Source organism: Rhamphochromis sp. 'chilingali' (genome assembly GCF_963969265.1).
Source record: "Rhamphochromis sp. 'chilingali' genome assembly, chromosome: 3".
Classification (NCBI taxonomy): domain Eukaryota; kingdom Metazoa; phylum Chordata; class Actinopteri; order Cichliformes; family Cichlidae; genus Rhamphochromis; species Rhamphochromis sp. 'chilingali'.
Genome location: NC_137931.1, coordinates 20,953,249 through 20,978,333, shown reverse-complemented (window position 1 = coordinate 20,978,333; position 25,085 = coordinate 20,953,249). Strand labels below are relative to the sequence as shown.

The 25,085-nt window shown below is 42.4% G+C and overlaps 1 protein-coding gene across 3 annotated transcripts in view; it reads right to left on the bottom strand.

Moving 5' to 3' along the window:
• LOC308393200 (von Willebrand factor D and EGF domain-containing protein) overlaps positions 1-21,681 on the bottom strand; it is a 39,777-nt gene extending 18,096 nt beyond the window's left edge. The window contains exons 1-19 of one of the 3 annotated variants that reach the window (XM_080876767.1): positions 21,170-21,681; positions 16,780-16,964; positions 16,334-16,562; positions 16,004-16,069; positions 15,644-15,876; positions 12,396-12,485; positions 12,167-12,308; positions 11,514-11,731; positions 10,432-10,505; positions 10,051-10,327; positions 9,681-9,883; positions 8,655-9,559; positions 8,368-8,504; positions 8,125-8,286; positions 7,913-8,017; positions 5,854-5,968; positions 3,971-4,242; positions 3,627-3,846; positions 3,301-3,438 (exon numbers count right to left, since the gene is read on the bottom strand). In XM_080876767.1, coding sequence (XP_080732893.1) covers positions 3,301-3,438; positions 3,627-3,846; positions 3,971-4,242; positions 5,854-5,968; positions 7,913-8,017; positions 8,125-8,286; positions 8,368-8,504; positions 8,655-9,559; positions 9,681-9,883; positions 10,051-10,327; positions 10,432-10,505; positions 11,514-11,731; positions 12,167-12,308; positions 12,396-12,485; positions 15,644-15,876; positions 16,004-16,069; positions 16,334-16,562; positions 16,780-16,964; positions 21,170-21,272 — 3,874 coding nt within the window. In that variant the 5' untranslated portion in view covers positions 21,273-21,681. The remainder of the gene's footprint in view (positions 1-3,300; positions 3,439-3,626; positions 3,847-3,970; positions 4,243-5,853; positions 5,969-7,912; positions 8,018-8,124; positions 8,287-8,367; positions 8,505-8,654; positions 9,560-9,680; positions 9,884-10,050; positions 10,328-10,431; positions 10,506-11,513; positions 11,732-12,166; positions 12,309-12,395; positions 12,486-15,643; positions 15,877-16,003; positions 16,070-16,333; positions 16,563-16,779; positions 16,965-21,169) is intronic. The other 2 variants (XM_080876766.1, XM_080876765.1) reach the window with 2 other exon arrangements.
• Between the last annotated feature and the right edge of the window lie 3,404 nt (positions 21,682-25,085).

Here is a 25,085-nt window from a genome sequence, read left to right as displayed (position 1 = left end):
CGGTGTCCTGCAGGTTTTAGATATCACCCTGGGTCAACACACCTGAACCAAATGATAAGTTAATTACCAGAGAACGTCTGGAGAACGTCAAGACATGTTGAGGAGGTCGTTTAGCCATATAAATCAGCTGTGTTGGATCAAGGACACATCTAAAACCTGCAGGAATCGCCCACTACTGATCATTAAATAGAATGCAGGTTTATGGCAGGATTTGTATTGTGACAAGTATCTTAATTGAGATAGCATTTCTTCGTCACGTCACCATAGCTGCCTAAAGACACGGTTATGTTCCTTGAATGTTGGAGAAAAAAGACAGATCTCTGCATGCCTGAAAAATAATAACTGATTAGCCATTAGCCTTGAAAATTTTGGAAACACCCTCTTTGACCTAAAACAAAGTGTGCTTCAACATCGAGGCATTTCCCACCGACTGGCACAGATTGCAACAATATAAAGGAAACAAATAAAGCTGCAGGTTTGCAACAGCAGAAGTTACCATATTATGCATGTATTTTTATATAATTACTGAGTTTTGGTGGAAGCCAAAAGTCTTTCCAAAACAACGTGAGCAGTCACAGTACAAGGCAGCACTATCAGCCATCTGGTTTCCATTCACTGCTGAGTGCTCCTCCGGGACACACGGCTCCAATGAACGAATTCACTCTTTTTTTGGATAGCTGCTTTAATTTAAATGTAGTTGGAACAACAACAAAATTAGCTACAAGTTTGCTGGAATGCTCGAACCAATATCACAGCAACAAACAGATGAACATATGATAAATGCTGCTGGGAAATGAATAGAGAAATTGACTATTTTTTTATTATGTGAGGCTGTAAACTGTACAGAGGGGCTACACCCTCTCAGACAACAGCAGTGTCTGTTAAACTCAGGGCTGTTTTGGAAAGCAGGATTAACTATAGGAAAATAAGTGGTCTCGTTTGGGTGCCGTGACGCCACCTGACGTTACTTAATCACGCCTAGCTTCCTTTCAGTTTCTGCTCAAGACATATACTATTGTGTAGGGCTGGGCCATATTATACCGTTCACGGTAATACCGGTATAATGTTAGGCAACGATAGGAAAATGAAATATCGCGATAGAATGGGAGTAAAACGCGCATGCGCAGTGCCTTTGTTTTCATACGCACATGGCCGATTGTTGAGTGAAACAGATGAACCAGAATTGGTTTGTAAAAATGGTGCAACTTCCGTGATGTGGAACTGGTTTGGTGTTTGTCCGTCAGATACACAACAAAGCACATTTTTTTGCAGAACATGCAAGCGGCCGTTCTAAGATGCTCTTAAATCTGGGAGTAATCTGGGTCCTAAACTCCGTCGCTTCAGGTCAAACAACACTGCAGCATCACTTAGAGTTAAAAACTGTCTAAATTCTTTCATCTTTAATAAAACGATCAGCATTGCTGCTTTACCAGGTGTAACTATAAAGTTTAACTTCCAGGCATCCATGAAAACAAAAGTTATTACATTTAACGGAGTTAGAAGTTAGCAGGAAGCTAGCGGAAGTTAGCTCGCTAGTTTCGCTAGTTACCTAAGCATGATATTGCATGTTCTGACTGAGAGATTTCTGAAAAAATTCAAACGTACAGCTCTGCTATCACTTCCAACATAAATGAAGACAGGAAACTAAACAGCAGTGACGTTTGTAGGGTTACTGAAGTTTGGCTAGCTGGTATATAATGATGTGCTACGTGATCGCTAGCGACACAGCTATGTTAGCATAACATAAACAGTGAAGCTGGAGGACGAACACTAACACTTTTCCACTTATAAAAGTTAACGTGAAGGTTCTTCATGGTTAGAGACAAATGCAATCGCATGGCAGGATGCTGTAAACGGACCAAACTTCAGTCAGGAGAACAACTGAGATAATCCATCCACAATACGAGGTTAGTCATTAATATACTGCAACAACATGGGAATAGAGCAGCTACCAGAGAATTCAACATTAATGAATCAATGGTACAGAAGTGGAGGAAGCAAGAAGAATGAGTTTAATAAAGTTTGATTTATCTGACTGCTTTGTTTCGCTTAATGTGCCTTATAATCCCGTGCACCTTATGGTCCGAAAAATGCGTACTGCACACTGCAGTTTAATGTTGCAAAGCACCTCTTTTTAACTTCAGTGGATATTATACATGGTTATGCTCAGGATATGTCAGCCCATTTCTACTGGAAATGCCTTTTGGTTAAACTTTCAGCAAGGAATTTGCATTTGCACTGTTACATTTTTATAAAGCTTTAATGTACATAAAAACCAGCTTCTTGTTTAAGTGAAAATAAATGGAAGGTTGTCTTTTTGCGCTAGTAATGTTGTGGAGTTGTATTTTGTCTTGCATCAATTATATCGTCGGTTATATCGTTATCGCAAATTTTCAAATATATATTGTGATAAATATTTTTGGCCATATCGCCCTGCTCTACTATTGTGGTCAGAAGTTTACATCTACTCATCATGGGCACGAATGTCATGGCAATTTTGGGCTTTTAATGATTTCTTTGAACTGTTCTTTTTCCAGGGTGGAATGATTGCACAGCATGCAATGGGACAATGCTGTACAGCACTGTACAGTTAATGACTTCAAAAAAACAAGAACTGGGCGCACACGTTTGAAGTTGTGTTGGATTTTCTCTAATCCACACTGGGCCAAAAGTGTACATACAGGCTAAAATACAGACACACACTCCCACTAATATTTTGTCGGGTCCCTTATGTCATTTAGCAAGTTGCACCTCGACCAGATGCGTTTGGTAGCCTTAACCAAGCTTCTGGTTCAGTCTGGTTATCTGACCACTCATCATGGAAGAGTTGGTTTGCATTAGGGTCAGTTAGCCATAGACTTCTATACAATCTGGCTTCTTCCTGAAACCAGAGGGGTCACCCCCTGCTGGGTATTATAAATAATGCACAATTAAAGAACTTCCACACAGCCTTAATATTTCCAGACCTAGAAGCTACATTTTCTGTCACTTATTCTGGTGACAGGGGCAGCAGTTTAAGCAGGCATGCCCAGACCTTCCTCTCAACAGCCACCTCCTCTCTCTTATGGGGGGCAGAAGCAGATATATTCCCAAGCCGGCTGAAACACATAATCTCACCAGGTCTGCCTAGGGGTCCACTCCCATGCTGGGAAAACCTCAATTAGCAGGCATGCAGGAGGCATCCACCTCAATGGCTCCTTTAAATGTGGAGGAGCAGAGGCTCACGAATGAGTGTCTCTTAGTGGAGCTCCATTTTTTATAAACTGCCTATGGGTAGTAATGCAGTAAGCCCATACTTACCAGTGCACGAAGTCCCATTTCCCACCATTCCTTTGGGGCAGGGGCCGCAGCCATAGGAGCCAAAGCTGTTGAAGCACTGCACTCCCGGAAAACAGGGCTTCCTTTCACATTCATTGATATCCTCCAGACACGTTAAACCTGCCAAAAACACACACAGAGGATGTTGATTCTGTAATCAAAAACCATCACTGGGATTAATCCTCCGCGACTGCAAACATGTGATGTCAGAACAGCCCAGTGTGTCTAAACAAAACAGCCTTAAACATCAAGGGCTTTTATTTTGTTCATTTTTGATTAAAAATCTTTAGGTTTTTAATCATTCTTACCTCGCAGCCCTGCAGGACACTCGCACCTGTACCCACCGGCCACGTCGATGCACTTGCTGCCCAAGCATGGAGCCGACAGACATTCGTCTATGTCGTCGGCGCAGAGTTTGCCCTGAGTACCCTCGGGACACACACACAGGTACTTCCCACTGCCGGCGGGAAAGTTAATATCCGTCACGCATGAGCGTCCATTCTGGCAGCCACACGGCACCACGACAATCTGTGTTGCAGATGGGAAACACAGACACTGCTGAGGAATGTCTGGATTTTATTAATATCTAACAACATCAGTGTATCACATTTACATCAGCAGACTACTGCTTAGCAGCTTATCCCCACTCTACCTCCACAGTGAAGGTGCTCTGGGCGTTACACTCGTCAGACAGCGTAAAGCGGACAGAGCTGCTCGTCCGGAGCCCCTCCTTCTCTGGAACTGATGGGACCCTCCAGATAAGGAGGCCAGCAGGGGAGAGGACAGCACCGTCTGGTCCCTCTTCCAGCTGGAAGAGAAGGGCCGAGCCCTCGGGGTCCGATGCAGTAAACTGGAAGACGAAGTTCTCGCTGGAGAATGTCTGCAAGTCGCTTTGAGGCCGGTGGAAGGTCGGAGGCTTGTTGACTGATAATGCAGACAAAAACAGACTGAGATGCACTTCATCCCACCTCTTATTCCCACCGTACTATTTACTGTCTTCCTACTACAAGCGTTTGATGACAGGAGCTTCCTGTGCTGAAATAAGCTCTTTACAGGGAACCCTGGTTTGGCAAAAACACACCTCCAGGTTTGTTCTGGAACAATCATTGTAAGCACGCATGACCGCCTCTGGACTTGAGCTTTTCTTTTCTTTTCAGCTTTATTTCCCAGTAATGTTTTGGCTGAGGCTGAGGTATGCCACATTAAACAAGAGCTAGACTGAAAATCAGTGGCAACAGGTCTGATGGAGTGACAGATCCAGATTTGACTTTCTTGGTTGAAATCATTGTCAGTATGTACAGAGGAGGTCAGCAGAGAGCTACAACAGGGAGTGACTACAGCCATCTATAAAACACGGTGGAGGCTCTGCCATGGTTTGGGCTCCATTTCAGTCAGTGGTGTTGGAAAACTTCTCAAAATTGATCAATTATGAACACAGAAAATATTTTGAGCTACTATGCAATGCTATCTGGAAAGCATCTGATAGACAGTAGCTTCATTTTTCATCACAACAATGATCCCAAACACACTGCCAATGCAATAAATACCTGGATAGAAAAACACACAGTGGAGCACTATCAGTCATGGATCGGCCTCCCCAGAGCCCGGACCTCAACACTACTGAAGCAGTGTGGGATCATGTGGACAGAGAACAGAACAAAAGGCAGAAACATCCAAAGAAGAGCTTTGAATGTCCTTCAAGAAGCCTGGAGAACTATTCCTGAAGACAACTTAAAGAAATGACAAGAAAGCTGCCTAAGAGAGACAGACTGTGCTGAAGAATAAAGGTGGTCACACCAAATATTGACTTTCAAGCTTGTTAGAATTGTACAAACTCATATACCTCATATACTGTATGTACATACATGTTTATGCGTTTCCTGCCTTCCTAAAAGAGGATTTTCACTTTATTTTGTACTAAAGTGTAAACCGATATTGGTGGACAGCAGCGTCAGTATGGATCATAACTGTATATTTATTATATAAGATGAATATACAGCTTAATTTTTATAGATGCATTCAAGTTCATCTGTATATTGTGTTTTGTTCTTGTGCATTTATTCCTCTGTTTTCTACTTTGTAGTTGAGTTTTGAGACGTGAAAACTGAGAAAATAAAATCCATTTCTACATTTTAATCCTTAAAGTAAGACTAACTGTTACGCTGGTCATTTATTCCAGCGTCCCTTTGCTTTTTGCATGAATCTTGCCTGTCTGTGCTGCTGTGGAAACCAACCATGTGATTTACTCCCGCTCCGAGAGTGGTTAAGTGGCAGGTCAGGGCATGCTGGGAAACCTAAACCTCTGCTCCTTTGATCTGCTAATGGAGACAAACAGGACCACAGTTGGATGGCTACCACTGCACTGACACGGTGAGATAAATGCCTTTTTTCCCTGATGTTGTTCATCTCGAGTTGACTGGAAGGCAGATAGAAAACCAAGTACACGGGCAGAATTTAATGATGGTTCTGAGTTTGTTTAGGTAGAAAATGTTGTTCTCCTTTCAGACGGTGAGATCCACTTCGAGTTGTGTGTACCTTGGTTCACAGACCAGGTGAATTTGGAGGCGTCTGGGTCACAGAGGAGGCAAGGACTGCTGGGATTGGAGTCTCCTGCTGCAAAACACATCCCATCGATGTTGCATGTCCGCTCCTGACAAACAAAGAGAAGCAAACAGATCTGCTTGTGGACTCACTTTTTTTTCAATATTAGCATGTTTTCACATTTTAAAACACATTTTTTTCAGGTGTTTTGTTTAGTGATGAACAGGAAATCAGCTCTAAACACACATCTCTACTGAAGTTAATTCAGTTTAGCTCAGTCTTGGCAGCCACATGTCTACATACTGTTTGTCTACAGCTGTTTGTGTGTTTTTGCTCTGGGCTGTTTGTCTGTCTCCCATAAAACACAGTTCCAGGAACAACAGGACCCCTCACGTACCTCTTTTACACAGAATGTAGAGATTTAAAATAGCCAACTGCTGCTGCTGCTGTAGTCGTCCAAGCAGCAGACCGTCTCGCCCCCCCCAACAGCATGTAAAATGCCTCATCACACTTTTCCACTAAACACCCACTGAATCACATCTGCATCCTCAATCAGCATCCCCGACTAGCACGAACAAACGTTGGAGTGTCCAGGTTTTCATAACATGTCACCTGTTGAGACCATGTGAATAAGAACAGACCAGCAAAAACAGAGCAGGCTGTCTCACAGCCTAATTTATGGGCCTTTTGTCTCCTCCAGTGCCTAACAACTGTCCCTGTGCCCTTCTAGTACAAGAGTGTTTTGCCGTTCTTCAGCTGATGGCTCGGAACAAAGTTTATTTTAGCAATTATGATTTTGTGGATACTTACACACTATGGTTAGTCTTATTTATAAACTGTAAATGAAACAAGGGTATGCATTTTGGTTTTCAAAAAGAAGTTAAACCATTGTGAAAGCTTTGTAAACAAAAGAGAAAAATGATCATACGTCTCACTTGACCCATCCATCCACCCATGACCACAGTAAACATTTTATGAGTTTATGATCTTAACTGCTGGTTTCAAGTCTAAAGCTTCCATCACACGGGCCTAAGGACTAGTTAGCAATGATTTGCCAACCACTGGTTGCTAAGAAAAAGTGCAAATTCCTCAGCCGGTTAACGAGTGATTACTGGCAGTTGCTAGCATAAAACTGGTTGCCAAGATGTATATGGTGCTTTCAAAGGGTGATCTACTGACCTGCAAGCACTGTCCACCCAGAATTGTCATAGGACCACTTGGTCAATGGGTAACATATAAGCCTATTGGCCCTTTGCAATAACAAGATAACAATAACAAGATAATAACAAGAAGTTTTTAAATTATAAATGTAACTCAATTACAATAAAAGTACGGTGGCCCCTAGAGACAAAGTACGTACAAACTCCAAAACACAAAGGAAGTGCTCCAGGACGCTAGGGGCAGTGTTGAGCTCGATTTGCAAAAAAAAAAACCCGGCAAGTTTGTTGCAAACACATGGAGTTGCTGGAAAACACCTGCAAGGAAAGAACAACCACACTCATGTATATTCAAATAATTTAAAAAAAAAAGTTCATTTACCTGTTACTACCACACACCAAATCCGGTCGTTGGTACTTCCTGGCTTGTGTAGCTACTAGGTAACAAAAGCTTGCACGTGCTTCGGAGCTTGTATGTGCTTTGGAATTTGTATGTGCTTTGTCTCTAGGGGCCACCGTAGAAAAGCATATAAACCAAGATTAAAACTTCTGAAATGTATATAGTGACTGAAACTTTACAATAAAGCAACTGTTTCCTATGATCGACATCAGGGCAAATAAAGAATTTTAAAATTGTGAAAAGTAGCAAATGGGATTTCTCAAATTAAGGGCTCCAGATGGACAAACATCCATATTTTGGCATTTTTTCGACTTCCCTACCCTTTTCTGAGTGCTTTACAAACAAAAAATAAAGATGGCAAACAAATGATGCCAATTTTAATAATGAATAATAATAAAAATAATACTTTTCATTAAGATGTTATCCATCTTAATGAAAAGTATTTTTATTAGCTTCCCAAGAACAAAAACATTGCTCCGTCTTGCATGCGAGTTACCTTTAACTTACAGAGTCCAGAGCGTGAGGCCTCACAGACCTGACAAATACCATCGTAGATTGTCAGCGTCTTTGCCTGGCTGTACTGAGAGCCGTCATTGCTGACCTAGTACAGAAAAAGAGGAAGGTGATAACGCAAAGACCTTTAGACAAAGCAGTCAACACCTAACAAAAGAGATTTTAATTCCAAGTGAAAATGAGAATGAGCCTTGCCTTAATCTCCCAGCGTGCGTATGGTTTGTCATCCATCATAAAGTCTTCTGTATTGATGGCAGCAGTGCTCAGAGATGGTACAGCACAGTCTAAAACCTTGGAGCTGAGGAAGGTGGCTTTTGTTCGCTGTTTTTCCCCTGGAACCCACGCTTTGTTTATGTACTGCAGAAGGAATTCAAAGGAAAGGTGAACAAAACAGCACTTGAACTCTCTTAATTGATTTTAGCCTTAGCCTCATCTCACCTTCAGTCTAGTGGCATAGCAGCTTAGGTCAGGAGAGTCAATGAAACCGAGGCCAAAGACCCGAATGCTGCGACAGTCGAAAACTCGAATATCACAGAGGCCACTGTTCTCCAAATCGGTTATCTCAACCGGTTGGCCTATTAGAAGAGAGACTGCTCAAAGGCAAGTTTTTTTTGACTTGATATAACTAATTTCAAGTTTTAAGAGATTAGTATCAGTGTGACTTTTAATCTACTTTACTCTGTAGTTGTATGTTTGGTATATGTATAACTGTTCCTGATACTCACTGACAGCCAGGCTGCAGTCATGGAAGCTGTAGTTGGGAAAACACTGGCAGCCCCACTCTGTACACTCTCCATTTCCATTGCAGAAATTGGGGCATCGCAGCGCAGTAATCACTTCCCCATGCGTTCCCGGTGTACTGGCCACCTCCAAGGCTCTGTGGGTCAGATTTTCCAGCAGCTTTCTCTCACATTCATTCTCCAGGTATGGCAACAGCGCCTCTTCCCATCCCAGGTCATCTTTAAGCTGTAGGTCTAGCATGCAGAGATCCACTGCCTCACCAAGGCGGCGTCCCAGCAGCTCCCGGCACACTGCTCCAACAGTGGAGTTGACCAAAGCCAGTTGGCATACTTCAAGGGCTTTGGCTGAGGTGAGACCACTTGGCGTGGGCCACTGGGGTTGCACCTCTGGTTGAGCTTCCACCTGGTGATCCTCTGGGAAAAAGTAGGCGTAGCTTTCCAGATCAGCCTGGCTTAGGCTCTGTGCCATTAACACAGGCTGGAATGACGCCTGTCTCTTTGGCCTGTCAACAGAAAGCAGAAGATCCTTTCTGAACTCATCGTCCAGTTCAGGATCCCTGTCACTGTTCTGATTATTCTTGCCGTGAAACCAGAGGTGCCGCCTCTCGACAGGGTGACTGCTGAAGGCAGATATATCCAGAATGCTTTCCTCTTTTTCCAGGCTCTTGATGTATTCGACTGTTGTGTCCATTGAGGGGAACACAGATGTGTAATCCACATTATCATATGCTATGCAGTCTGAGTGAGCAGAGGGATTGTACAAGTTTCTCGTCCCCCTTCCAGCTTCTTGAGAAGTGCTGGATCCTGTTTGGCACCGACAGAAAGGCCTCCTGAGGTCCTGTGTCATACCAGGAGGTGTTTTGTCAAATAAACTCTCACCAGGAGCTATCCTAACACACACAAAGTAAAGGAAAACAAATAACGTTGTGGAGACTTCAGCTGAATTATGGTGGCAATAAGGAAAGATTAGAATTCTGAAAATTAGAAATCTACACTGTGTCCCAGACTGACCTCCAGGTTTCTATGAAGCTGTGCAAGTCATCAGGGCCATAGAACCCACCATCAGAGGCCTGGAAGTCATTGTTGCCGTTCCGGTCGAAGGTGCCACAGAGGCCTTGAGTGTTTCCATAGTCTACGCTGGGTGCCCGGACAGACAGGCTCATCCCCCAATCACCAACATCAGCCCTAACAAAGGCCCCGGAAGGAAAGATCAACTACAAGAGGAGAGTCACATCCAACAGCTAGTTAACATAGTCTCCTCATGCATTAAAAATTCAACTTATATGACAGATCTGAATGAAGGACAGATCATTCTTGCATGATTTTACCATGAATTTAGCCAAATAACTAGACACCAGTTTCCAAATGTCCAGATACCTACGGTGACCTTCTTCCCTTGGTGGGACTCCAGCACCCTGACCCGACTCCCCTCACTGTCACCGAGGTTCTTAAGATCAAGCTGTGGCCTCGTTTCCTGCGGTTGCCCATTGCACATGTCAAAGATGGCAAGCTCGTTCCCCTCTCGCACTACAACGCCGCAGTTACATGCAACGGAGTAGTGTCGACTGCTGCAGTCCCACTGGCGAGAATGGACTTCGAATTCCCTGGAGAGGCTCTGGTAAAGGACAAATGTGCCAGTCTGGTGGTTCTCGTAACGCCTGAAAAGGAAATGCAGATTTTTTAATAAGAATTTGAAGACTTTAACTGTTGCACTAACTGCCCTATAAATGGATTCATTTAACAAAAGCTGGAGGTAAGTTACCTGCCATCTAGTGTAATGATATGCGGGTCAGTCAAAGAGTAGCACGTGGAAGTGGGAATATCCTGGACCGTGACCTGGGGGTGGGAGGTAGAGGTCACCAGAAGAAAGATTAAGGGGGCTATACCCTCTGACCCTGTGGTCTTAGGCTTTGATGTTTTCACTGAACACAGATGAAAAAGCTCCTCAGAGACAGAGTGTCTGGAGGGCTGACATCACATCTTACATAATGTCACCGCTTGTATGGACACAACTAATGACCGCTTAGAGAGGCGCTCTTTAAGTATTATGTTAAACCATCAAACAAGTGCATGTTTGGTCCTGAACCACAACCTCTCCTTCAGTGTTAAAAAGAACTGTATAATTGTGTGTATGTGTAAACAATATGATGGAAAAACCTGCTATTTGGAGCCATTGTAGTACTTCTCTTTAATTAAAGTAATACTTTCATTCGACATTTAGCTTTAGAAGCTGGTCCTCTCTTCCTGTTAGGCATAATGGAATCCATTGAAATGCCACTTGAAGACCCTCTATTTATCCTGAATAAGTCCAGGAACCCATTTAAGGACTGTGTTTATTGTAGGACCCTAGCACAAAGCATCCATGGTGCCACAAACCCAGCTTTTACCCACTAGTGACCCTATAGATCTTATTAAAAGCTCCTCAAGGGCCAGAGGAGAGCCTTTGTGTGACAGTTTTTCCAAAAAAGAAAGTCCTCTTAAGGTTGCTCCACATGCCACATTTAACTTGCATGCCTCAGATTCCAGCTGTCGCCCAAACCTCCTCAGGGTTTCCTTCCAAGATCCTCACGAATGGTTTGAAATTTATTTCAAAAGTGGAAAAATCGTCAAGCATCTCTCAATCTGCCTCAAGGATATTGTGTAGGACAACTGTAGCTGCAATTTCTAGCTCTTCAGATCCCAGCAGACTCTGTATTCACCACACAAACAAACCCATTTCCAAAACTTTGTACACATAAAATGTAAATAAAAACAGAATGCAATGACTTGAAAACTTCATATAATCATATTTTATTCTGTTTTTATCCACACGAACAATCTGTCGTTCTAAATGACCTCACTCACTTTGAGGGATGTCGGGACGTAGCTTCTCCAAAGGCGTGGTGCAGAGGGTCCAGGCGAAGCACCGATCAGGCTCATGCGGTTCCCATCACGTGTGAAATCAGTCACAGCAGTGACAAAAAACTTTGCCCAACCGCAGCTGCCTTCACTGCAGGTGTTTGGCTGGAGCTGCACCTGGCAGGCGGACAGCACCACGTTGGAGACCTCATGGCCCAGGCTGTCTGTGGATGTCAACACAGCAGTAAATTAATGTTAACAGACAGCACACAGCTGCCTGCACAACTGTAATGATGTCTTTCTTAGCCGGCTTCAATGCGATGATGTACAAGGTGAGTTTGGGAATAACAATAATAAGATCCCAGAGGAAATGAGAAATGCTTGAAATTGTTTTGATTGTTTTATTAATGCGCGACTGTGGCCTCAGTAGTTAATTCAGCTGCTCTAATTTGTGTTTGGTGATTTTTGTTAATTACCCAATAACGGGTACATTAATGCTTAAATGGGGGCAATATTTGTCCAACTGTAGTGGTTGCTGCAGGCAGTACTTAACTAAATTGCAGGTTAACCTTAAATATACTCAAGCTGTAGATTTATTATGTCCTTGCAGATAAAGGTGATGACACAGACTCTATCTCCTGTTTTCCCACAGGTCTGACCTGGATTGTTGACAGTCAGAGCCAGAGGGACTCCACACTGGTGGCCGATGTTGGAGGTGAAGCAGGGGATGGGGACGGTACTGTGGACAGTCACCTCGTGCTCCTTACTGTTCTCTGCTATGTGGAGCACATCTGGAGAGAACTGAGGAGAAAGGAATAAGAGTCTATGAGGTTCTCACTGAGAAATGAAACCAAACTGGGGTTTTAAAACAGTCAGAGGAGGCTTTACCTTCAGCCCAGCGTAGAAACTCTCACTGTCTTTTGAAGTCGATCTTGTGTGGCTGGAGTTGGCTCTGAAAGTCGACACACTGCAGGAGAACTACAGGGGAAATATCAGCTGAAGCATGAAGTCTGAATCAGCTGCTTTTAAATCATTTTTTCATCCGACTTAACAACAAAGCCAGACCCCAAAACCCCTTTATGGTTAGAAAACCATCTCATCTCTTTATCCATAACTATTGGTTTCTTATCTAAACCATTTATCCACTACCTTTAGTGGCTACTGAAGAACAAGCATGATGATGGGACATGAACAGCAGAAACTGTAGCTACAAATAAACGCATGCATCAAATAGATAAATAACCAAACAATGAGCAAAAGTGGTTGGACTATGTCTCTAAACCTAAACATGCTAGATACTGATAATGGACAACAAAAAAACAAAGAGACTTTAAAGCGATGGCTACAGTGAGTCTACGTAGAGGTCGGCATTCACTCAAACTTTAACCTCAGTCTGGCTTCTTGGCTAGCTTTGTGTTAGCATCAGCAAACATCGCTTGTTAAACTATGAATCTGAAAACTGAGAAACACTAAATCTGGATGTTTAAATAAATCATTTATCCAATTCTTTACTGTTAGCTACAGCAGTCGGTTTACCTAATAATGTCTAACATTTTATACATTTTAACTAGTTTTTCAGTTGTTTATCGTGCATGTTTGGCTCAAAATCTAAATGCGCCGCTGATTTCCACTGCTTTTAGTTTTTTTACACACTTACTAGTTTCATATTTTTAGCCAGCAATATCAGCTGTTAGCATTCTTTTAGTGACCAAGTCCAACGTATTTTCATTTTATAATTGTTTTCATTTAACTCATGTATGCATTTATTTTCTTTCAGTTGCAGTTTCTGCTGTTCAAGTCCCATCATCACATTTGTCCTTCATATACTTTTTTCTTGTTGTCTTTTTTCAGATCAGTTGAGCTAATCTACTTCTGCTACAGAAGTACACACTGGGGTACTTGTAGCCCTTTCTGTGAATCACTGATCTAAGAGAAGTAAAAGATGAAGGTATACTGGAGTTTGAAACCACCTTTCACATTTTGATTGCTCAAACAAACTTGAGCTATGTAACTGTCAACTGATGTGGATAAACGAGAGTGGAAGAGTGCATTACCTTTTCACACTGTGTTATGAAAAAGACCAGCAGTGTGCAACTGTCACTGTATTGGTGATTCATCAAAATGTTTCCAGATATAGCTCATAACACAACAAACCAATGCTCCAAAAGCACTAATATTTAACTCTCTTTCATGGTTTAAAAGAAATGAAGATGACCTCTGACCCTGCCCAGCTGCTATATCAACACACGCTAAAGACGAGCCCCATGAGCAAACCCAGCCCTGCATAACATCTGCTAGACCAAACTAACATAACCCCGGTGTACAGACATGGGAGCAACGTGGTCCACAGCTGCAAGATGACAAAAACTGGGAGTGACATCACCTCGGTGTCAAATGGTATCACGCTGAAAAATCAAATAACTTTGTGTTTCCTAGCAACATATCACTTCTCAAGGAAATGAAAGCTATCAGCAGCCTGCACAGTCTGGCTGTATGGAAATGAGGCTGTGCAGCAGCGTGTTGACATCCTGGAAAGACAAAGGTCAATCATAACAGTTTTTACTCCAGTGCAGGGCAGGAGTGCAGCGACTCAGCGTCAGCTTCAGCTGCAAGAAGGCAATCTTGTCGACAGCTACTCATATTTAGTTGTCATTTTAACCAATCTTCGGATTTCTTTATTCTTTTGCTGCTGTCTGGTTTTAGTGCTATTAGCAATTATTCTTCCTAGTAAATCTTCAGTTCTTCTGATTATTGTCTTGCATACTGAGCTTTCAAAACAAAGCTAAATTCGATCCTCCTAGGACACAAAGATGACGTCAAAGAACATCCACGTGCTAAGGTTTATTGAATAAACTCTTTCCATCGCCCTAAAGGCAACCTGGTAAAGAAATAAAGCTGCTGGCATTCTGATTTGATTATTAATAATAATTTGGAGCATTCTGAAAATAACCCAGAACTACAACAAACCATAAAATGTATCTGGTATTTTCGTGCTACTGTGAATCTGCTCTCTCCTAAGCCCTGAATGCAGATGGTTCTTGGTGCTGGACACTTTTTGTTTTTTGTAGAGTTTTGCTGAGGAGTCACAGTTGAGAAGGTGTTGGTAGCAAAATAGCAAACACTACCTGCGAAGGACAAAACAGGGTTTGCATTTGCTTAATTCAATCTTGAAATCATAAACTTTCATTTGGCTTTTTGTTGCCTGTTAAAAAAAATCTACATTTTTAAACAATGACCAGGAGGACATCTTGACCCACCTATCTGGTGGCTATGTCGCAAACCCCAAGAAATGACCAGATTACAAGATGCAGACAAGCCAGTGGGTACCCTGCGTTGGTGTGCAATGATACTGTAAGGTCTGCCTCTGTGTGATATTTTTCAAAGCCATTTTTCCCTTCTCAAGATAATTAAGTGTTGGGCTATTTTTCCCTTTGCTTTTTGGAACATCTGCATAAACACATTTTGTGGGCCTCCTAATAATGCAATCTTTCTGCTGAAACTGGATAAAAAAACAAACAAAGGAAAACTTTGGCAGCCCCAAAACCCAAGTACTCGAGAATTTTGAAAAAGGAAAGCCACATGGACAACTCTGGAACCAGAAAAAATACACATTTTGGGATTTAGGCAAATGATAACGTGCAAAACTTCTCTTCGTCTGCAAGAAGGCATCATCCAAACAGCTGACAAGATGGTATCTCACAAGAAATATCCATATTTAATGTCTATATTTAATATAACCCAAACACTTCCTTTATCGTTGTGCAAGAACAGCTACACTACTGCATGAATGAAGAGTTGCCAAGATTTCAACGTAAGAAACAGCTTTATTTTATATACGTGCGTCGGTTCATGTAAAAATAACTTCCTAGAATTCACTGTGAAGATGTGAATGGAGATCGGCTTAAATGGGACACATATGGAGCAAGGCTTTTCCAAACTGCAACTGATTTAACTTCCCCACCCTTTTCTTGCATTCTCTCGACTGCATATGACACATGTTGCTTCTCTGCGTTTTCTCTGTGAGCCTGAACTCATGAAAAAAAAAAATCAGTTCAGCATGATCATGGGCCACTCGAGGAGGTCAAACCCACCACATGTGCTCCCCAAAACTTTCAACACAGTCTGGCAGGAATTACCGTTTCTCCAAGCCTGAAGCGAACGCCATCCATCTCCACCACAGAGAAGGGCTTCAGCGTGGCTTCCTGTCTGATCTCGGCCTTCATGCTATTGCTGATGTGTCTGGCCCAAACCACCTGGAAGCCCAGCGTCTGGCTCCATGGTGGTGAGACGAAGGAGCACCTCAGGTGGACGCTGTGGCCGATGAGCTCCGCAGTGACCACCGGTCGGGAGGGCAGGGACGGGACGGCCTCTGAAAGCAGATTTGGGCAGTTGCTGAAGTCACAATAATTGGTTTTCTTTTTAATTTTTTACAGTAAATTGAGGATGCAGGGACCTTCTTTATACAGAGATGAACACATATTTTAAGAGTCTTGTACCTTTGCATTGACCGTTGTTTTCCACCTCCCCTGCTGGGCATAGCCTGGGCCCCAAATCTGAAGCAACTGAAAGATGAGATTCATCAAATATCTTTCTACTATTAGGCTAAAAACATATACCATAATTCATCTCTGTAATCTAAGAATAAAGTTAATTCAGTGAGGTTTTCGTTTTCTCATCCAAATGAATCCCTTAGAGTGGCTTGGCCAAACCATCCAACCTCAGGTTTCCTTTATTAGGGTCTTGCTGATATTTCCATCTACATCAGCTCCAACACTTTCATTAAACTTTGAACTTCTACAGCAAAAATAAAGCAGATGAATGCTCACCTTTTGCACAGTATCCCATGCACCCCTGCGTTGGCTGCAGGTAGTAAACCATGAACTCTCCACAGTTTCGCACCTTGACAGGGATACGGAAAAGGCAGCAGTCTTTGGAACTTCCGTGGAAGAACTGCCAGGTGGCACAGGCGGAGAGCTGGCGGATCTCGCCAGGACGTGGCAGTGAGGTGTCTTTCAGTGACAGCCACACCGGAGCCTGGGTACCACAGCGGTTCATCTGCAAGAGGCCGCAAACAGAAACAGTCATTACCTTTATAGAGGTGGTTATTATACCCTGCACCTGTACTGGAGGTGTCTATTATATCACTTGTTTGAATGATAGATATTTAATGGTGCTTTTTGGCAGTGAAGGAAGCAGTCAGTGTAGAGACTTGAAGGAATGTGAGCACAGACACCTCTGTGACAGAACTTGCTTGTCATTTTGACCATTTTACCTCAACACAGGCGGTCGGCATCTCTGCTGGCTTGTTGTTGATCCAGAACCTGTACCAGCCTGGTGACAGCGAGTGGTCACAGATCAGATCCTGGATGGCGGTGTTCTGGATTTCAGTGGAGTCAAAGTCAACACTTCGATAAGGATTGCTCAAACTCCGATGACCTCCCGGGTAACACTCTGGAGCTGAGAACAAGAACGACAAAGATGTCAAACTGAGAACTCGTGAAAGGGGTAAAGACGGCAAAATAATGTGGAAAAGAATTTGTTCATATGCCTTAAACAAAAAGCTACAGAGAGCGTATGTTATGAGAACCTTAAGTTGATGATGTTCTCTTGGAAGCTTGCCTCTGCAGGAAAAAGCAGTGTTTTCAAACCTTAAACCCCTTCCTCTCAATCCATCTGCTTTGAGCTAAATTAAATGAAAACTGGACATGATTAGATCAGGTCTTTATCTGTGTCAGAGTCCTGCTGTTTAGTTGTGTAAAAGACAGACATTGCAGAGGTAGACAAAACAAAATCACAAGACTTTGGGTGAAAACTTTTAACTTTTACTCTTTTTTTGTTTCCTACGCCACTTCACACTGACCTATGAATCACTCAAGGATAAAAAAGGCCCCACCTCAAGTGATGCACCAGCGTTGTATCTACACATAATAGACAATTTTAAAAAAAGAAACTGATTTAAAATGTATCTTTAGGCACTATGTTACTAGCAGCCTTTCAGAAAAACACATCGTTTGTTCCCATTTTTTTAGTTGGATCTATAAAAAAATGCAAATGTTCAACAGTGAGTGTTTACAGGCAACTGTTAAACACGGTGGAGTCTATGTCATTGTTGATGCTGCATTTCAGTCTGTGGTGTTGGAGATCTTGTCAAAATTGATGGAATATGAACACAGAAACAGTGCCATCAGATTTTGATCCACCATCTAATACCATCTGGAAATCATCTGATTGGTAACAGCTTCTTTTTTCATCATGACAATGTTCCCAAACACACTGCCAATGCAGTAAAATCATACCTGTATAGAAAAACACACAGTGGAGCACTATCAGTCATGGATCGGCCTTCTCAGATCCTGAACCTCAACATTATTGAAGCAATGTGGGATCATGTTGACAGAGAACAGAACAAAAGGCAGAAACATCCAAAGAAGAGCTTTGAATGTCCTTCAAGAAGCCTGGAGAACTAGCGAACTCAAGACTTTTGCACACTAAAGTACACTCAATATCAAAGTTAATTAATTCTCAGTCTTGCAAAGCCAGAAAAAGGTGAAAAAACAATCAGTTATACACTAAACGGACATAAGCCTCGGTTTAAAGTTGAGGATGAAGGATTTAACTGAGCAGGCTTTAGTTTTAACTTCAGTATGACCTTCTGATTTGATCTCTAAACCCAGGAGTGAGAAAACAGTGTGTTTATTATAACAGAAGAATTATGTGACGAACCAGTAAGTGACCAAAACTCAAAGCTGTCTAAAGGAAAAGGTGACAAACAGAAACAATTTGCTGTTTTGTGTTAGGGTGTTGAACATCTCACCGCCACAGGTTATCTAAATTGCCTAGAATAACAGAAATTCCAGTGAGCCTCTCGCTTCTCTTAACTCGCCCCAGGAAAGGACGCTAAAACCAACGGCACATGACAGGCCTCTGAACACCGCCTGCAGCTGGAAGCTGAGAAGACCGGAGGAATTATTTCCACCAAACACGTACTTTTCCACACCGCCACACTCCCAAAAGCTCTACATCTGTGGAGTGAAATAGGTCAAACTTGTCAGCAGAGGTCTTTGTTAACAAACCTTAGAGGCAGATGAGTAAAGTCACATCAGGGAAAACAAATGTTCAGGGTATTTAGGATGTTTTAGGAGCCACAAAGTCATGATTGGGCAGGGTAAAGTTGCCGCCAGTGATCCCAAGCCTAAACAAGGGCTTACCGGCTGGTCTGCGTGCTGACAGCCTCTTGAAACCAAATGCTTTTGTTTACACTGTCGCCTGTCTGAGCGTCCACCTCGTCTGGAAGCTCCGCTGACAAGATTCGAGGTCACAGGTTGTCCAAACAACTAGGGCTTCAGGAAGGAGGTGCTGCTGGCTAAACTGTTCCAATTGGCGTCTTAATGAGTTTACAAAGAAGTGGGGGAGGTAAATGAGTAGCCCCCCTGGGGGGTTTAGAGTTATCCCACTGGGAGAGAAGACCCTCAGGAGCCCAGATGTGCAGGGACTTAACTGGGAATACTCCAGTTACTCCAGTTTCTCAGCAAAAGTGTTGTGTTATCACCAAGGGAGTTGTTGGCCTTTTCCCCAGAGGGCCCACAGTCAGAAACTACACAGTCAGACCACCAGGGAAAGGGCAAAGAGCCTGAATGAATTGTGAAAATACTAAAATGATAGGATGATGATGAGTTACTCTCACTGATGAAAGCATTTTTTGTGAAGGGTAACACTTATAATGCTTCATTGTCTTTATTTAAAAACACGGTTTGAAGCAGTAATGATAGATAACCAGAAAATACATATTTTGCCACAAGTTCCTTAAAGAGGTTGGAAAGTGGCATTTATACTACTGACAGACCCCGAAACTCTTTAATAAAACCTCAGACTTCAGGGAAAGTGAAGAAGTCTCGCATTGTGTTGGATTGTTAATCTCTAGTTAGTCTTGGGGAGGAAGAACTTTAAAAGACAGGAATTTCAACAGGATGTTTCAGGAAGAGGATGAGGACAAGTGGTTGTGTAAAGAACAGGTAGTTATTAGGACATTATTACATGACAACATGAGTCCTCTGTACTCACAGGTCGGCCTTCACCTGTCTTTGAACCCAACCTTCATTTGTTCTGAGCAGCACACCTGTAAAACCTTTTTATCACTGGACAGTGATGCTGTTGTGTTCATAAAGGGGACCAATCTCTCTCTCTGTCACACACACACACACACACACACACACACACACACACACACACACACACACACACACACACACACACACACACACACACACACGCTAAAAACCTTGAGACTTATAATTCACATATATACCTAATGATAACTTTATTAGGTACATCGTTTTAACTAATTACATAGCAGCAACTTAATGCACTTCGGTATGTAGCCAAGTCAAGATGAACGGTTAAAGTTCAGTATGAGCATGAGATTTAAGTGACTTTAAATGTGGCATGGTTGTTGGAGGTTCAGCTGGTTTTAACACTTTTTGTTCATGGTACATCTGCAAGGTCAGCAGGTTAAATGTACTTTTTTACTTGATAAGCTTTTTCTTTTCTTTACTACTGAATGTCACGTACAAATCAATAGAAGGCTGCTGTCAACAGGACAAAATGTGCTCAAATTGTGGTAAACTTTGCTTTGGCACAGTAATGTCTGGAAACCTCTGGGAAGACCCCACAGTGTTTCATTTTATGACTTAAAGTTTACAATGGTGTGCTTTGATCTGCTGCTGGACGCCCTGCAGACAAAGATGTGAGCGAGATCAAGACAGGGTGACAGGTTGGAGTAAAATGAGCGCATTTTTGTTACAGTCAGGACTCGTAATCGGCACAATTGCAGCTCCAAGATTTTCTTTGTTTTGGTCATTGCATTCACTCCCATCCTAAATTCTGACAGCTGGGAAAACAGCAGCTCACCAAATCTGACCTTTATGCGCACCTTTTTACAGTCCTCTTTGAAATCCCAGCAAGGGAAGAAGACCAGGGAGAGCAACAATCCCTTGAAATTACTGTATAATATTAAGTAACAGTGAATTATACTCTTTAATGAGTCATAACTCTGTGTTCTGATCTTGTTTCAATTATGACCACTTAACTTCCTGCTCTCTTCACCAGTTTGACATTTTTATTTCCATTTGGGTTCAACTTGCCACATTTTTTCCAAATGATAATCAGCTCCATGTTGGTGAATTAAAGCCCACACATGCATGACTTTATCTCTAAATGATGGGAAAAGAACCCCATTGCATGAAAGGGAAAATAAACTTGTGATCAGATAATAATTTCTGCACCAATTAAGAATCTTTTAAAAACATCTTTAGATCAGAAGGAGAGAAAAAAAATCTTTTCTCCAGATTCAAACATCTAATTATTGTTTCTCTCTGTTTCTTTGTGATTGGCTTAGCTGTGTTCTGGTGCCTTTGAAGGGTCCATTTAACCCTTTGGAGCTGAGTGATGGGAATGCAGTCCAGGTCACGCAGATTTCTTTTCTTTTCTTTCTTTCTTTTTACACGTAACACTTTCTTATCTCTGCATTCCATTTAAGAACACATTTCGAAGTCCGCTCTCAGTCTCGCTTTTTGCATCTGCTTCTATTTCAGCTCAGATCACGGCAAAGTCTTCAAACTAGTCTTTAAAAAGACCCGGTGCGTTTAAACAAGGCATGCACTTACCATGTTGCGCTATTGCCGCTAATTGCACGACCCCCAGCAGCAGAGCGATGCGTAAAAATCCAAAGAAAGACAGGCGCACTGAACCAAATGCGCAACAGACCATGACTGCGGCTCCAGGTTAAACAGATGCAGCAGGCTCGGACCAGTCCACGGGTCCCATTGAAAGTTTGGAGAAATGTGGCGAATTTGGGGCAAAGTGCACTTTGTCTCTCCTCCGCGCATTCGCGTTTTGGTGATTAGAGGAAAGCTTGCGCTCCGCTCGCGGGAGACTGGCTTTCAGATCACTGAGAGAGAATAAGAAGAGGAGGGGAGGGGGGTGAGAGTAAATCACGGAGATGGTAGGTGGGTCCTCTTCTCTGTAATCCCCCGAAACATCACGTGGCCACAAATAAATTAATCATCCATCCCATTCGTCTTCGTCAGAGCTGCACAAACACGCCGTGCTCCTTGCAGGCTGTTTAGACCTACGGCTGGAGAGCCTGGGGACGCAAAGCTGTGAGTCAGTGTGAGCAAAGTGAAACTAAAACAACAGTTTAAAAAGGGTCACAGAAGCCCACCAGGGAGAACATGTGCATGTTTCGTAACGTTCCCCTCCTCAACCACAGCGCAATTACTTTTAAGTCTTTAAATCCCATTTTATGTGTTTTGCCGCTTTCTGCACATGGATGAAATAAACACGCATTTTTGAGCAAAAACATCACAAATTTTCGCAGAGACAATATCTCTGCAGCAGACCGCGCACACTGTGTAACTGCAGTGCATATGTGCGCTCCTGTGCAGCTGTATGTACTCAGCGCATGCAGTGAGAGCACGAGTGAAGCTGCGGAGGAAGTGAACGTCCAGTCAGGCTTTACTTGAGAGGAACAGGATTATAAAATGATGCACGAGAAATGAACAGAGTTACTCATAACTCATAGGTTGTTAGCATCGGTTGGGACACTGCAGATAAACAAAGAATGCACTGATTTAGAAGCATATATCCAAGCAAATGCTTCAAAACTGTTGGAACAGGGGGCACATGAGAGCCCCAAAATGTTTTCTCATTCTTAATTGATATCAGATTTTAGGACCTGTTTTGTCATGTTTCTTGTTTTGCAATGTTTACATTGTTCCCTGAGTCTGGACTGCAAGAGGTTTGGCAGGAAATATGCTGGACTAAGAAAGACCTTCTGTTAAAAAACAAAACCTCAGGATGACGGCGCATATTGCTTCAAACCTGGATAAGTGTCGTTCAGCTTTAATGGTGCCTTCGCAGATGTGCATGTTACGTCTGGCATGCGCGCTAATGACACACCCACATACCAACATGGACGGTAGCTTTGAAGTGTGACCTGATGACAAGTCAGATCATCCCTCTCGTCTTATTAGTTTCCCACTTCACAGCAATCAGCTCAGTCCACCTAAATAAGGGGTTTCCTGGCTCAGAGTGGGTCTTTGGGGTTGACTTACGGACGATCCTCCTGTTGGCGTTGTTCCCACATCATGATAATAAATGTTGTTCCAGGTTCAACATTGCAAGTGACCAATCACCTTCTTGTGACGTCATACTTCTGCGACTTCTCGACCTTAAAACAAATTTTCTTCACTTGTGCCCGCCTCTGTCTGTCAATCCAGCGCTCCACTTCACTTGCGAGAAACCGCCGCCTGTCCGCCGAATTTGAAGTCCTTTTAGGATAGTTTTTAAAGGGTAAGCATTATACATATGTTCCTCACTTGGCTTGCTGTTTGTTTGCTAGTGATAGGCTACTTGACGACAGCATTAGCTAACCAGTGTTCTCTAGACCAGCGTTCCCCAACTTTTTTGGTGTTTCGTGGCGCAGGGGTTGGGTCAGGCAAAATTGCAGTAGCTTCCCTGATCATTTTACAAACATAAGTGAATAGAATTTGAACTAAAAGGGCTAGACTAATGGTTGCGTGCTGAATCTATGAATCAAAATATCACCTGGAAACATAATTAACTGGTCCACAGCTGTGAAACTGGACATGAGTTCTTGATTCCATGGAGATTAACAGTAATCCAGAAATTAACAAATTTGTCCTGGGCCATCGTGTAATTGTTGTCCCAGGGACGACATTTACACGGTGTCCCAGGGACGACATTTACACGGTGTCCCAGGGACGACATTTACGCGGTGTCCCAGGGACGACATTTACGCGGTGTCCCAGTTAATTACGTTTCCAGGTGATATTTTGATTCATAGATTCAGCACACAACCATTAGTCTAGGCCTTTTAGTTCAAATTCTATTCACTTATGTTTGTAAAATGATCAGGGAAGCTACTGCATTTTTGCCTGACAACATTTTTATGACAGCTATATTCACCTGTACATTTATTATATATCATAATACATTGACATGCAATTCTGTCTGGAGAACACTGGTTCGCAAGTAGCCTATCACTAGCAAACAAACAGCTATCCATTTCAGCCATTTCAAGGAAAATATATGTATAATGCTTACCGTTTATTAAAGAAAAGTGTCTTGAGTGGAATTCAAACTGCTGGATCGGCGGACAAAAGGCGGTTTCTCGAAGAACATTTGTTTCTGAAGGCGGGTATTTTTCGAAGTCGCAAAAGTATGACGTCACAAGAAGGTGATTGGTCACTTGTAATGTGGACCCTGGAAAAACATTAATTATGATGATGTGGGAACAACGCCAACACGAGGATATCAGATCGTCCGTTGACGTTCATACCAAAGCAATCCTAGTCTGCATTGAGTTTACAGCTAACAACTCAATGTTAGCTTAGACCAGTCATGCAGGTCTAGAGACAGTTTGGCAACCTCTTAGCAACGTTTGGTCGCTAGGGAAAAATTTGTATTTCCAAAGTTTTGGAGTTCGCTGGTAGATGCCACAGATTATGGATAACACTGATTCCTTCAACAAGAAAACGAATCAGAGATCATTTCTTATCAGGACGTTTAGAGGCTCTGGAGTTACCCACAACGTTTTGGAAAGAGTTTAACTCGGCTTGACTGAAAGCATTTAAAATCCCAGTCTCCTATGGTAACCTGACTGTGGCGATTAGGAACAAACAGGCAGTTCTCAACAGGATTGTCAGAAGTACCAGAAAGATTTTTGGTCACCAACGAACTTCATTGGATAAGCTGTATCACCATGCTGTCTGTAAGCAAAGCCTGGTCTATTGTTGCATACCGAGGAAACACTCTTTATTCGGATTTTGAACTAATGCATCTTGAAAAAGTGTGAAATCAACAACTTTCAAAAGGTGGAACTTTTACTTCATAGGCGTCAGACACGTCACAGTTCCTCTACATCTTAGAAAGTAGTTTCATGAAATTTACGGCGGACAGTCTTATGGCAAGCAAAGTAGTCACAATGTAACTAACTAAACCATTTAAAAAATCAAAATACATAAATTTGTATTTTATGCCTGAGTAAATTGTGTAAATAATTGTTTTAAATAAAATATAAGAAAAAAAAAAAATCCTAATCATTGCTGGTGATTTTCCTTTGTTGGAAGGCTCTTTATTTGAATGTAGGAAACACTCAGAGAAGTTGGTGACTTTCCTGGATTCTTTTTCTTTTCTTTCTTTGTTTTGAGTTTTACCTTTGCATCTGTGGATGTGGAGCTCATGCACTGAATTACGTTATTCTGAAACCCCTAGACTCTCTCGGATTCTCTTTTTACTTAGTATTTTCTTCATTCTCTTTCCCATAAACACATATCAGACGAAAGGGATTGAATTATGTGGGAAAAGCCTTCAACTTCTTCTGGTGTGCCACATGATAGGAAAGCCCTTCTGAATAGCAGCCATTGGAAAGCCTCTGTTCATTATCTCTTCATGTGACTAAAAACAGTTTGTGACTGAGATGATTTCGCCGCGGGGGGGAAGCATGAACCCGGAGAGCAGAAACATAGAAGGTTGCCCTCCTGAGTTTAGAGTAAATAT